At 39.5% G+C, this 13,018-nt stretch overlaps 1 protein-coding gene across 3 annotated transcripts in view; it reads right to left on the bottom strand.

The window, feature by feature from the left end:
- Window positions 1–1,132: 1,132 nt before the first annotated feature.
- ARHGEF12 (Rho guanine nucleotide exchange factor 12) overlaps window positions 1,133–13,018 on the bottom strand; it is a 143,256-nt gene continuing 131,370 nt past the window's right edge. For all 3 annotated transcript variants that reach the window (XM_047751872.1, XM_047751874.1, XM_047751873.1), the window contains 9 exons: window positions 12,464–12,631; window positions 11,335–11,422; window positions 10,741–10,827; window positions 10,525–10,604; window positions 10,007–10,240; window positions 8,221–8,691; window positions 7,084–7,400; window positions 5,907–5,976; window positions 1,133–5,351 (listed from right to left, as the gene is read on the bottom strand). In XM_047751872.1, coding sequence (XP_047607828.1) covers window positions 5,341–5,351; window positions 5,907–5,976; window positions 7,084–7,400; window positions 8,221–8,691; window positions 10,007–10,240; window positions 10,525–10,604; window positions 10,741–10,827; window positions 11,335–11,422; window positions 12,464–12,631 — 1,526 coding nt within the window. In that variant the 3' untranslated portion in view covers window positions 1,133–5,340. The remainder of the gene's footprint in view (window positions 5,352–5,906; window positions 5,977–7,083; window positions 7,401–8,220; window positions 8,692–10,006; window positions 10,241–10,524; window positions 10,605–10,740; window positions 10,828–11,334; window positions 11,423–12,463; window positions 12,632–13,018) is intronic.

Here is a 13,018-nt window from a genome sequence, read left to right as displayed (position 1 = left end):
TTTATTTCTTCTATTAGTTATATTTATAAGCACGGCTAAGAGTACAAACAGGTTAATTTCTGCAAAGTACATCTGACTTAATTTTTTTTTAAGGTTTAACTAAAAGATCTACAAAATACTAAGCATCTTTTTTTACACTTATTAGATCTATCAGCCAAATATGCACCCCTGAATGACTGGAAATTAAAATACCATCCTAGGAATAAATCAAATTACACCTCTATGTCAAAACCATCGTAACAAAAAAAACAAAAAAAACAAAAAAAACCCAACATCGTAACAACAACAACAACAACAACAAAAAGCCTAAAACTCAGGGGTTTGAAATGTGAAAACTGAAATGGGATCCATAAAAGCATAGAAATGTTGGTAATCTAGGAAGTCTAACACTGGGGATAAGAATGGCAATAAAGACATCTTATTTTCATCTAGGGTAGCATTAGGCCAATTATCTCCAAGTGAGCCATAAAAGCTGACCCATTCATCTCACTAAAGTACACTTAAAATGGTTAAAATGACAAATTTTATGTTACATATATTTTACAATTTAAAAAATAAGAAATATACCAGAAATCATTGAATTATACAGTTTGAATGAGTGAATTGTACGATATGTAAATTATATCCCAATGAAGCTGTTAAAAAAACAACAAAGCTGCCCTAAACCCTGGGGCAATTCCAGCTGCAAGTGTCCTTATGGAGGTCTACACATTACAGAGATCACTAGTGAAGATGCTCTAACAAGCAGGAAGATGTTTGATCATCATCGCCAGTAAAATTAATTAAGGTCATCTTGGCACCAAAACTTTTCTTTCTTTCTTTTTCTTTTTAGGGCTGCACCTGCAGCATATGGAGGTTCCCAGGCTAGGGGTCAAGTCAGATCTGCAGCTGCCAGCCTACACCACAGCCACAGTAATGCCAGATCTGAGACGCATCTGCAACCTACTCCTCAGCTTGCAGCAATGCCAGATCCTTAATCCACTGAGTAAGGCCAGGGATTGAACCCACATCCTCAAGGATGCTTGTTGGGTTCTTAACTTGCTCTGCCACAATGGGAACTCCCCAAAACTTTTCTAATATAACTTGCATAAGACAAATCAACAGGAATATAAATAAAAAGTCACATACTTGGTTCCTTTAAGCATATTTAATATTTGAATTCTCATTTTCTATCTTCCCAGGCCCCAGAAAACAGAAAGTTTTTAGATGTCTGATATTTTGTTCCAGAAAGATACAGCCTTATCAGCTAATTCATAAAAGAGCTATTTTACAAAGGTACATCTGGATAATTAGAACAATAAAGTCTTTTAGGCATTTCAAAATGTGATCAGTAAAAATACATGATTATTAATAAAGTTTTTCTTAAGATAGTTCCAGATTTTCTTTAAAAGTAATTTCTGTTAAAGAGTACATGATTGTATGGTGAACAAGGAAAGCAAAATGTTCTAGTAGGAAGAGGCTGATTAAGAAGAACCCACAGTGTGCATGTTACAGTTAACATGTTTGCAGTACGTCTGCTTAGCCATTGGTACCTGGACATGGCGGACAGGGTGGCTTCCTTCTAGGAGGTACATTTTTTTTTCTACCAATTTATTTTCAAAACCATCAATACCAGTGGGGAAGAATGAGGCAAAAGGAATTCTTTTCTTGAGGAAAGGACAATTTTGCAGATCACTTTGAAAAGGGGTGGGAAAGTCAGGAAAAAAAAAAAGGCATAATTTATAAAACAAAAATTGTAATAACAGGGAAGAAAAACCTAGCCAGCAGAAAGATGTCTAAACAGTCCTGATAATTTTTTATTTTGAGGTCCTCTGTACATAGTTCTCTGGATAGTGCCCTCTGTGACATACAGGGAGGAAATACTGACCAAAGCTCTAGTAGCTCAAAATAACATCATATACCAACTTCAAAGAAGACAGCTTCTAGTTTGAAATATAGAAGCTCCATGTAATACACCAAATTTACCAAGAGTAAAAAGAAAAAAAAAAAAAAAGCGCATGAGTAAAAGACACCTCACAGGAAGCATGTTTTCTTAAGCTTCAAAATAAGACAAAAAAAAAAAAGGACTTCTCTTCTCTACGATCACATTAGCTCCCCACACTCCTTCAAAAACAAATTAACAAAAAAACTTTTTTAGAGGGACTCATCTTAATAGTTGCTTTAGATAAAAGAAAGCCAAGAAGCTTATAAAATATGCCACCTGCGCAGCATAATATAGTAAAAGTTTAGGCCCTAGATAAAGCCAAGATAACTCAAGTAGTCCAAGTTAGCTCATTTTTTTTCCCTTGTTCAACTGCCCCTGTGGCACATGGAAATTCCCGGTCCAGGGATCAAATCTGAGCCAGAGCTGTGACTTGCACCACTGTTGCAGCAATGCTGGATCCTTAACCCACTTTGCCTGGCCGGGGATCAAACCTCTACAGAGACAAGCTGGATCATTAACCCACCGTGCCCCAGCAGGAACTCCCAAGTTAGCTGATTTTAAAGTATGTAAAATATATGGCTTCGAGGGCAGTCATCATGATTTTAAATTACAGCACTTTGGGGGTTTGTTGATTTGCCTTGATTAACTCTGTTGTCTGAAAAGGACGGAGACGCTCCAAATGTAATTTGCCACTTGATGGCAAAGGAGCCATTAGTCCCACAGGAGAGAGCATGGGGTCACAGCAGGTCACCAAAACCCAGCGCTCCTGCTCTTCCTGCTCTGCCAAGGCTGCTCTGCCCACTGCCCTTGGATCTTTTTATATGGAAGTATATTCCAACTTCTGGTCAAGGAACTTTGAGAAAATTGCTTTGATGGCAATCAGTCTTACTCAAAGACAGGGTGAACATCTAATTCCATCATCCTGAATGGCAGATACAGTATCAAAGTAAAACAGGTGTGATGATAATGGCCTAACAAAACGGAGAGTGTGGGAGGCTAGGCTGGGAAGGAGGAGGGAAGAAGTTAGGCTGGTAAGATAAAACGAACCCTCAAAATCGTGGAATTGTCTCAGAAGTAAGACTTCACTTGAAAATCTAGATACAGATTTATTTGGAAGTACTAGAGCTATGGTCAAAATATGTTTCCAGTTATCCCTGTTTTTGTTCCAAGGAAGGGTTAAACTTCAAGAAAAGCAAAGCAAAGAGTTGCTAAGGACAAGAGCCTGGCTGAGCTAGAAGAGAAACCCAAACCCTGCGAACCTACAAAGCTTCTTAAATGAATGAGTGTTAAGAGAATTATGCAACTACCTTGTACTGTCTGAGGCTAGGATGAAAGTTCTATTCGTATTTACCTTTCTCCTGATTAATTACCCACTGATGGTATTAGTGTCTAGGAACTACAGGTGTAACCCTTTTCCTTGGAAGTGACTACATTATATCCAGCAGCACAATGTAACCATTTGGTTTCTACTTGCTTCTCATAAGAGATACAGAAAGTTCAAGTTCCAAGCTTAATTTATATATTAGCTTCTGCTTCTAAAATTTTAATCCCATTTTGATTTAATTTATCCTTGGGCTACAACTCAAAATAAAATTCTAATTTATAGATGAGGTCCAACGATCCAAGTTGGTCTATTTAAAAACATAGATCAGTTTTGGAAAAACAGAAAGAGGAATCTGGACATAGACGAACTTGTTGAGCTTGTTAAGTTGTAGTGGTGCTTATAAAAGTAGTTGAGAACCCTGTGATGAGGGGGGAAATGTATGTATGTGTGTGTGTATATATATATATATTTGGGTGGAGGGGGGAATGGTAGGGAAGAGTAAAATTATATCCTAACTACCCAGAGTTCAGAGGACACTACTGAAAGGTATGAGCAGTGGATGAACTCCTTGCATATTAACAGAATTTTAATATTTGACAAATGATTTCATTTTAATTGGCAAAAATATTTGAAAACATATACCTGATGCACGAAGAAAACCACAGAAAAGCCAATAGAACTGAAGGAGTTCTCAAGTTACAGTTCTGAAACATTTCTCCTCTGGAGGGTGCTGCCACTACTATTCATTCTAGAGCAGGCAGTTGCCAACGCCTTGCCTGCAGTATCCAGTGTATGTTCTGGTCTGCAATTTTTAAGGTCAGTCATGCACCAGTGTGGAAAAAGTTCCAGCAGTGAAGTCAGAGGAAGTGCTTCCAGAGCTGGTTTGAGCAGCTTGCCTCTCCACCACATCTTTCTCCACTCCGTTCTTGGCTCTCTGTTTAAGTCAAAGAGCCCTTTGGCACCATCAGTGCAAAAATTAAGAGTCAAACCTTCAGGTACTAAAATTTTACTGGCCTTATAATCAGCAGTACCCGTGGCTAATGAAAGCCATTGTTCAACTCAGTAGTGATTCAGTTACCTACCTTCCCAAACTCTTGCCCGCTCCCATCCCACCCTTCCTCGGCCACCACCACCACCATCTGAAGCATGTTTGTTTGTTTTTACTTCCTGCTCAATGAGCAGGGAAAATTTACACAAGTGCCAAAGTCTAAGGTATAATTATAAAAATGAGACAATACCAAGAATAACCAATTTATAGTCAAGAAAATAAAATTTGCTTTCCTCTCCCTCCCAAATCCCAACCCTCACCAGAAAAGGAGACAATGGAAGAAAACATACCCATTTTCAAGTGACTGCTATTGAGTACATTGAGGAGTCCTGTAATTGGGAGTGGGTCCCAGCTACAGAGAAAAGGTGCTTGCCTCGGGTGGGAGGAAGCGCTGCCTGGGAGCACAGAGCTCAAGGCCTCTGCACTTAGGAGCCAAGCAGACTACACTTTTGAGGTGACCCTCGGAGAAGCAGCCTACTGGACAGCAGAGGGCATGGGATACAGTACAGCGAAGGCCAGACATTCCTCCTTCCCCGCTTACCCCCTCCTCCTCGTCACCTCTCTACCCCACCTCCAATACCCTATCCTGAACTCTCTGCTTCAGGAGCAATCGATCCTTGGGTGTACTAAATACAAAGGGCGAAAACTCTCACTACTCAACTAAAACAAAACATGGCAAAATAAAAATTAAAATGTGCTTTCAAATACGGAATGAAGTCAAATAAATACATCTGATTTTCTCTTTTTCTTAAGTCTAAGTAAAATTTCATATTCTACACCCAAAGCTCTATACATTTGGTTTTTGTTCTGAATCAAAATGAATTTCCGAGAGTGAGGAGAGCAGAGTGAGAGAACGAGAACGAACGTCCCCTCACTGACAGGCGAGAGCAGCTGCCAGACTGTGAAGAACCAGTCCTGCTTGGGCACCCTGGGCATGGCAACCTCAGGGCCACACTCTCTGTGTCCACACTGGAGCCAGGACGTGGTGATACAAGGCCGATGCTCAAATCCAACAACTTTCAGTCACCTCCAGGACACACAGCTCTAACTTTTATCTGGGAAGAAGCAAAGACATGTAGAGATCAAATTAGGATGAATGAACAAATTAAAATTAACACCTAGACAACACATTTGAAATCTGTGGGCATGGATACATCTGTTTCTGGATCAGAACCGCCTCATCTGAAAGCAGGTAAAGCAAAGGAGTACAAATTGCTGCACTGAACACAGATCCCTCTGCAGTCACAGGGAGACACACTCTCAACATCAGAAGAGACGTAAAGGTACAGCAGGACCTGAGGGGGACCTGCCTCCACCACTAGGGAGCCTCAATTTACTGGCTCACCCTGTTCTGCCTTTTGTAAAGGGTGAAGAAAGACAGAAAGGGGGTGGCGTGGGGACAGACAAGTGCAGCTCCTCTTGCAAAGGAACAGCCGAGTCAGCAGACAGCAGCCTCTGCTTGATCCACGATGTTTGGAAACAAGCAGTTTTTTAAGACAGAGAAGTTGAATCGCAGGAGCTTTCCACTTCAAAGAATAGTAAATCATTTCATTTGGTGTACTGTTCATGCAGGATGATTCTTGAGTCTGAAATCCACAGTTTTCACACACCTGAGTGCTTGTCTGTGAGGGCTGATCCAGCCAGCCTTTGGCAAAGAAGGGTGTAACTTTCCTCCACCTTCTGTAAAATAAAACCAATAGGTTTTTCATTTGAACATGATAAAAAATGTACTTTGAAAATAGGAAAGAAGGCTTTTTATACTACAGGGACACGCTTCTAGATTTCCACGTTAACATCACTAAAATGTTTGTTAGGAGAGAAACATAGATTTCATTCCTTTTACTGTTTCTTTCTTGAGTAAATAACTTAAAATGTTCTCATAGAGAAGAAAGTAGAGGAGAAGGCAGTCAGGAGAGGTGATTCTCCCACTCCTTGGAGTCATCCTGAAAATGGTCCCAGAGGTGGCATGAACTAAATTAGAGCCAACCCACCCCCCCAATGACCTTTTAGATCTCTCAGCAGCCACGGGACGGCCCCATATATAATCATATGAAGAAGGGAACACTCACCACAGGAAGTTAAAATAAAAACTAAGGGAGACCAATCTTTAGCTAAGAGGCTAAGAACACTTTTTAACTCTGTCCCTAAAGCCTCTACTAAATGATGTCATGACAAAACATTTGGACTGTAGCAGCTGTGCCTCCTGATGGCAAACTTATAAAGTCCTTTTGTGGGAAATTACCACACAAGTCAGTTTTGCAATCGTGGCTTATACAGTGACATCTTCAATTACCAATTTACAAAACTCCCATTCATATGCAGGTTTTTAGATTATAGGAGCCACCAGAGCCAATTTCTATCTGCCACAGCATCTGGGAAACTACCAACATCACCTAACAATTCATAGATAATTAATAGGTTATGGCAAGTTAAAGCGTTTCCCAGCCTAGATCCCTAACTACACTAACCCCACCTATCTCAGTTTATTCACATTTTCTCATGTAGGCCAGCCAATCTTCTCAAATATATTTCAGTTCTTAAACTGAGAAACCCATACAAACACACTGTTTACATAGCTACAACTTTTTCCCTTCTTGTGATTTGTAACCAGATAAACAATGCTGATCTCATCTTTTCATCCAGGTCTAGTCACAGACAAGAGTCAAAGAAAACATACAAATCTAGACCCTGAACAAGGTCACTGACATCAGCATTTCAATCATTCTATGCTTCCTCTCTGTTAAGTTTCTTACAGCCAAGTCCTAAGGATGCTGAAGTCTGAGGTACCTTTAAGTGTTCAAGGTCAGCCTCTATCTTACGAATGTACTCCATGATCTGGCCTTGTGAGTCTGCACAAGAGGAGGGACTCTGGACCTCAAAACAGGAATCCTCCATGGCTCCCCATCGCTGCCGGACCAGGAATTCCGGGGTGAACAGGGACACTGCCCCATCAGAATGAGCATGCGGGGGAGAATGCTGCTGCTGGTGGGTGGAGTCCATGGAGGGGACGCCTGTCGTGGGCGGCGGGGGGAGTGAGGAGGCAACCTCCTCATCTGTGGAGCTCTCCTGCACTGCTTCGTAGCCATCAAGGATCAGACAGTTTCCTATTGATAGAGAAAGAACAGTCTGAGGAGAGTGCGACGGCCCTCGTCACATCAGTAAACAGAGATGAGGGGACTCGCTGACAACTTTAAAAGCTATTAAAGAGAGGGAAAGGCCATTAATTCCCAAATTCCCAAGTTTGGTTTTAAGTTCGTAAGAATTTTCTCATTTCAGGGTAAAGCGAAACTCAGCAAACTTTCTGGTAATTTGCGAATAACTTTATATTCATTCACATTTTAAAAGTTACAAGCTGAAAAACTACTAAGTCCCTATATGATCTTGCCACCACCTCCCATGTCAGCTACCCACCTTGCCTCATCTCCTACCACTTTCCCCTCGCGCTGCATTCTTTAACACAGAACGCTTGCTGCGGCTGCTTGCTTCGGCCTCACAGCCTGTGTCCCATTCTTCTCTGCTGGAACACTCTACTTCCCGACACGCACAGAGCTTCTTCCTTCACATCCCCTGCATCTCTGCTCAAATGCTACCTCCCTGACCACCTTGTCTGCCACATTACGCTCTGCCCCTGAGTTGGACTTATTTTCCCTCCTCATTCTTCTTACTACCTGACATCTATTTATTTGCTAACTTATCTCCTGTTACTCTTGCCCCTCATAGTGTTTAAGCTTCATAAGAATAGTGGATTTTTCTGTGTTTTATTTACTGCTGTATCTTCCAGCACAAAAGGATAGATACTATACACACACACACAGACACACACACAAAGAGATAATGCTTAGGTACCCCAAAGACATCCACATTTCAGCACATAGGACAGAGAGTAACGATCAAAATCAAAGTTTCAGTGTGAAAGGAACTTGCCTGAGATGCGCAAATTAACATCCTTTTCTTCCTTTTTAACTGCTCCATCACCTTCTGATGGATTATCATCACTATGTGCTTCGCGGGCATCAAAAAAGTGCTCTCCACTCTCATCAAGACCCCCTTCTGGCTCTGCAGGAGGCATCTCTGGGGTCATAATCATGTGGTCCATTACTAAAATGTTACTTGCCTGGCTCTCTTGGAATGCCAGTACCACTGAATCCCGTGGAGCAGAAGATTCAGTTGAAGTCCGTGGACTGTAACAAGTTGACGTGTCACCAGTTCCAGTTCTAAAGGGCATCTGTCCTTCACCAGGATGACAAGCCTTAATGCTTTCAGAGTTCTGGGTTCCACTGTCTGCCTGCCCCCCGAGAGAGGCTGTCCTATATCTTGGGAAATGTGGCCAGTCTTCCTGAGCGCTCTTCTCAGTCAAACCCAGCTGTTGTACCAGCAACTGCTTCAACAAACCCACTACAAGATCCAGGAAGGAGGGGGGGAAATACACAATCACAACTATAACCTCAGACTGACTGAATTAAATTCTTCACAACATTATCAATTCTCTCTTAAGGTAAGTAACTTTTAGTAACATACAGTCAAAATATTGATTTCATACAACCATTTTTTGTTTGCTTTGAAAAGGAAAATAAAGCACCATCTATAGAAGATGCAATGGACTTAAAAAATAAAGAATTTTCAATGGGGATTCTCCTATTATTCTCCCATATAGCATTTCCCTCTTTAGAACCATCAATTAACCAGTACCATACCTGTCTCTATTTTTTTTCTTCCATATAACTGGAATAATACCCCCAAAGGTATTTCTTAAAAGGATGTTGAAAAAAGCTATGTTAACCTAGACAAAAGAATCTGAAAGTTCTGCTTTTTCCAGAAGCAGACACTATATACGTGAGTTATTTTTTTCTAACGTTATTAGACACCCAGAACATTTATTTTATTGTCTATAATAACCCAAAGAATCTCCTTACATGGTGAAGAGGAAAACAAAACTGCCCTGTAAATTTAATTCCAACATTTGGTAGTATCCGTAACTTCAAAGGACAAGGAAATATTTTTAGTCTTAAAAAATGACCTCACTAGAACCACAGCTTCCTTAGGTTGTTGAAAAAAGAACTAATTTAATTTGAGGTGGGCAAGTTTATGCTTTGAGGTCACTCAACAATGAGAGAGGGAGTGGGACAATGTTAGTCAAACCATCAGAAATCATTATCACTGTTAATTCAGGAGAATCTAGAATAAATAAGGTTTTAAAGAACTTGACCAATTCCCTACTTTCAACTCTGGCTTAATTTCTATCTTCTGTCTCTTTAAAGGCACCACACAGGTTTGTGTCTTTGACCCTCTGTCTTTCTGCTCCACATGCACTTCCTGAGAGATGCTATGAACTCTTATGGCTTTGACACGGAGATCCATCTCTCTCCCTAACCTCCTCCAAAGTTCCAGTCTTAAAACTCCAACTATGTCCTTCCTCTAAAATGGCTTGCCATTCATTCCTTTACCCTAATCTCAACATGTTTTAAAATTGAGCCCATAATCTATGGTAAAGAAAAGAAGGAAAAGAGAAAGTATAGCAGTGGACAGCGGTGGTCCTTTAACTTGAGAAGGTGGGGGGACGTTCTCTATCATCTTCTCAATTAGACTATAAAATTCTTGAAGGGAAAATTCATAATTTATACCTTCCTGAATCTCCCTAAATGGCTGCACAGAACATTATACAACTCTGGTACTTAACAAGTATCTGTGTTAACTTATGAATAAAACTTACAATTCCTTAGTGCATCCAGTGCCCACCGTTCTTCTGAGACAGGCAAGTGTGGCTCTGGAATTGTGATTTGATAATTTACTCCAACTTCCTTTAGAGTCCCATCTGCATGCTGCTCCTTTGCAAATTGTCTCTCAGCCACAAAGAGATCATCAACCTCTGATTTCCCAGAGGTACCCAGTGAATGAGACTGAGGTTTTGCTGACATTAAGGGAGATTCTAATCCCAAATCTCTGTCTGTTCAACGGAACAGAAAAAAGTAGAATATATCTTAAACAAAATTTTTAACATGAAACATTCAGGAAACACTTGGAAAAAATAACCACATGAGGTATAGAGACAAGTAAAATACACAGCAGTTAGTATGATGTTATAATGACACAGAAGGCTGACAAGTGAAGTTTGTTAAAGTGAGTAGCTGATGCCAGAACCTGAATAAGCCAAAAGAGTTACAGCTTCTTTGCGTTTTGAAGTAATATGTACACTACATTCTTCTGGGTTAGTGTAACAGATCAGTTTACCTGGACTCTGCAGACCAGGGACTGAAATGCCATGATGTTCCTCTTTTAATTTTGGAGGTTCTTCTTCATCATTGTCTCCTCTGTAGAAGAAAGAAAACAATCTTTCAGCTTCATGAGATGCCTAAACATCACTGCAACAAAATATTAAGAATTATTCATTCCTTTTCTGACCAAAGCCACAAAGTCAGTCCTACTCCAAAGCAAAGGCACACTCACTCGCAAGGCGGGGACTCTGGCAGTGGAATTGGCTTTGTGGATTGCTCCTTCACTGATGCCGCCATCCGACAGATCAGGTCCTGCCAGCTGCAGGAAGTGTGGAAAAAAAAACCCAAATATAGAAGGGAAAGGAAAAAACAGATGCCTTTTAAATATACTCAGAAAGCAAAAATAAAAACATACAAACCAAACCAGAAACCAAACCAAACCAACAAACAAAAACCCCTACTTTTGCCAGAGAATATCTTTATTTTGGTGACATATTATTAAATAGAGATCATAAAATCTCTACGCCTTACAGAAAAACTTAACATTATGAATACAATACCCATTAAAAAAAACTTCACTTGACACTTCTGAGAACTTTTTTCCTTAGAAAAGATACTTTGCATAGAATAGAAACATAGTAAGAGAAACCCATCGAAATGGTACTGGTTCTTAGATGAACATCTCTCAAAGAATACAGAGGAAGTGAGTTTTCACATAGTTTTTGGTTTTCAGAGTCTTTATAAAAAAAGCACAGTTAAGATTGTAGAATATTATATTTAGGATAATAAAAAACATTAGAGTAAGGTAGCTATACCCAGTACATACACAGTCTTTTCAGAAACTGTCTGTGCCACCAGTTCATAAATTTGGGCCCCATTGTCAGACATGGAGATGACGAATAAAGCTTTGTTATCTGCAAAAAATAAGACAAAAATTGCTCTAATGATATGACCTAGAAAGGCTGTGAAAGATGTTTCTAGGGTCCTCATAGTGTTCTGCATCTTAATCTACGTCAAGATTACATGCGATCACCCTGTAAACACATGTTAGCTTTGTAAAAACTCATCAAACTATAACTTAAAATTTCTGCAAATTACTGTATGCTGTACTATATACATTATACTTCAATAAAACAAAGATTATAAAAGCTAGCACTGATTCCACAATAATTTATTAAAAACAAGAAGGTGTCAATGTATCTAAATTATTGAACACTGTGACTCTTTTTGCATTTGCTTTGAACTGACCTTTTAATATATGGTTAGTAATATTCAGTGGGTGTTGGAGAAAAGAGGTCATGAATTTAACTTACTATTAAGGCACTAACAAATTTTAAAAGAAATCTCATTGTTAGTATAGTTACTTTGTAACTTCTTAACTTTGTGATTTAAAAAACCTGAACTACACCCACTTCTTCAGTTTTTGCTTTTTCCCTACCACTATGACCAAAAAACATACCACTCTAATGAAAGCCTTTTCAATGGGATTACCTCTAATTCACTGTCTCCACTGGTGTCTATCAAAGATTTGAACATGGAATAAAGATAAAAGTAATATGTAGAAAATTATACAGGGAATCTAGGCATCCTAAATAATTTTGGGATATAAACTCTTAATTCACTTTCTAAGCAGTAAATAAAATAAAAGGAGGAGTTCCTGCTGTGGCACACTGGGTTATGACCCCGACTGCAGCGTCTCAGGTGGGTGTGGAAGTGTGGGTTCGATCCCCAGCCTGGTGAAGTGGGTTAAAGTACCTGGCGTGACTGCAGCTATGGCTCGCATTTGACCCCTGGCCCAGGAACTTCCATATGCTGCAGGTGTGGCCATTAAAAAAAAAAAGAACATAAAGGAACAAAACTCTACACCACCTGTGTTACTTAAACAATACTGAATATCTTATGCAACTTTATGATGAACCTGAAGGTTATTAGCATCAGTCAGTGGACATACTCACCTGTTGCCACTTGTCGAACCAACACTGTATTCAACTTAATAACAGGGCTAAATGTGTGTTTGCTATCGGCTGTAGATGCCAGAATCTTACTGTGACACCTTAACACCAGCCTATCATCCTGCTTTTGTAATAATACAAGAATATCTTCCAGCAGCAATGTGTATAGGTCTAGAAAGAAAAATGTAGGAAAGGTAATTAGTACAGAAATTGAGATGTGTTTTATAAATTTTATAACAATTTGACAGAGAAAATTGATTTCTTTTAAATCTAGTAAATTTTAAAGACTGACTTGCTATTGTCATTGTCTTTTGAATTTCATATTTTAATAATTCATTTTTAATGTATTACACCAAAGTGTCAGTCTATGACTGACAAGAAATAAAAAACAATGGTTCTTCACCACAGACAGTTTGAGGTAACAGTGGTTTAAAGGCAGCTTAGACTCATTAGAATACAAGGATGGATATAGGACTGAATCACAAAATTTTCTGCTTAATCCCTAAATGGATATTTAACACACTTCACATACAACAAAATAATATACATGGATCTTCT

This window comes from Phacochoerus africanus, chromosome 11 (genome assembly GCF_016906955.1).
Source record: "Phacochoerus africanus isolate WHEZ1 chromosome 11, ROS_Pafr_v1, whole genome shotgun sequence".
In the NCBI taxonomy this organism is placed as follows: Eukaryota; Metazoa; Chordata; class Mammalia; order Artiodactyla; family Suidae; genus Phacochoerus; species Phacochoerus africanus.
This window is presented reverse-complemented; position numbering and strand designations above follow the sequence as displayed.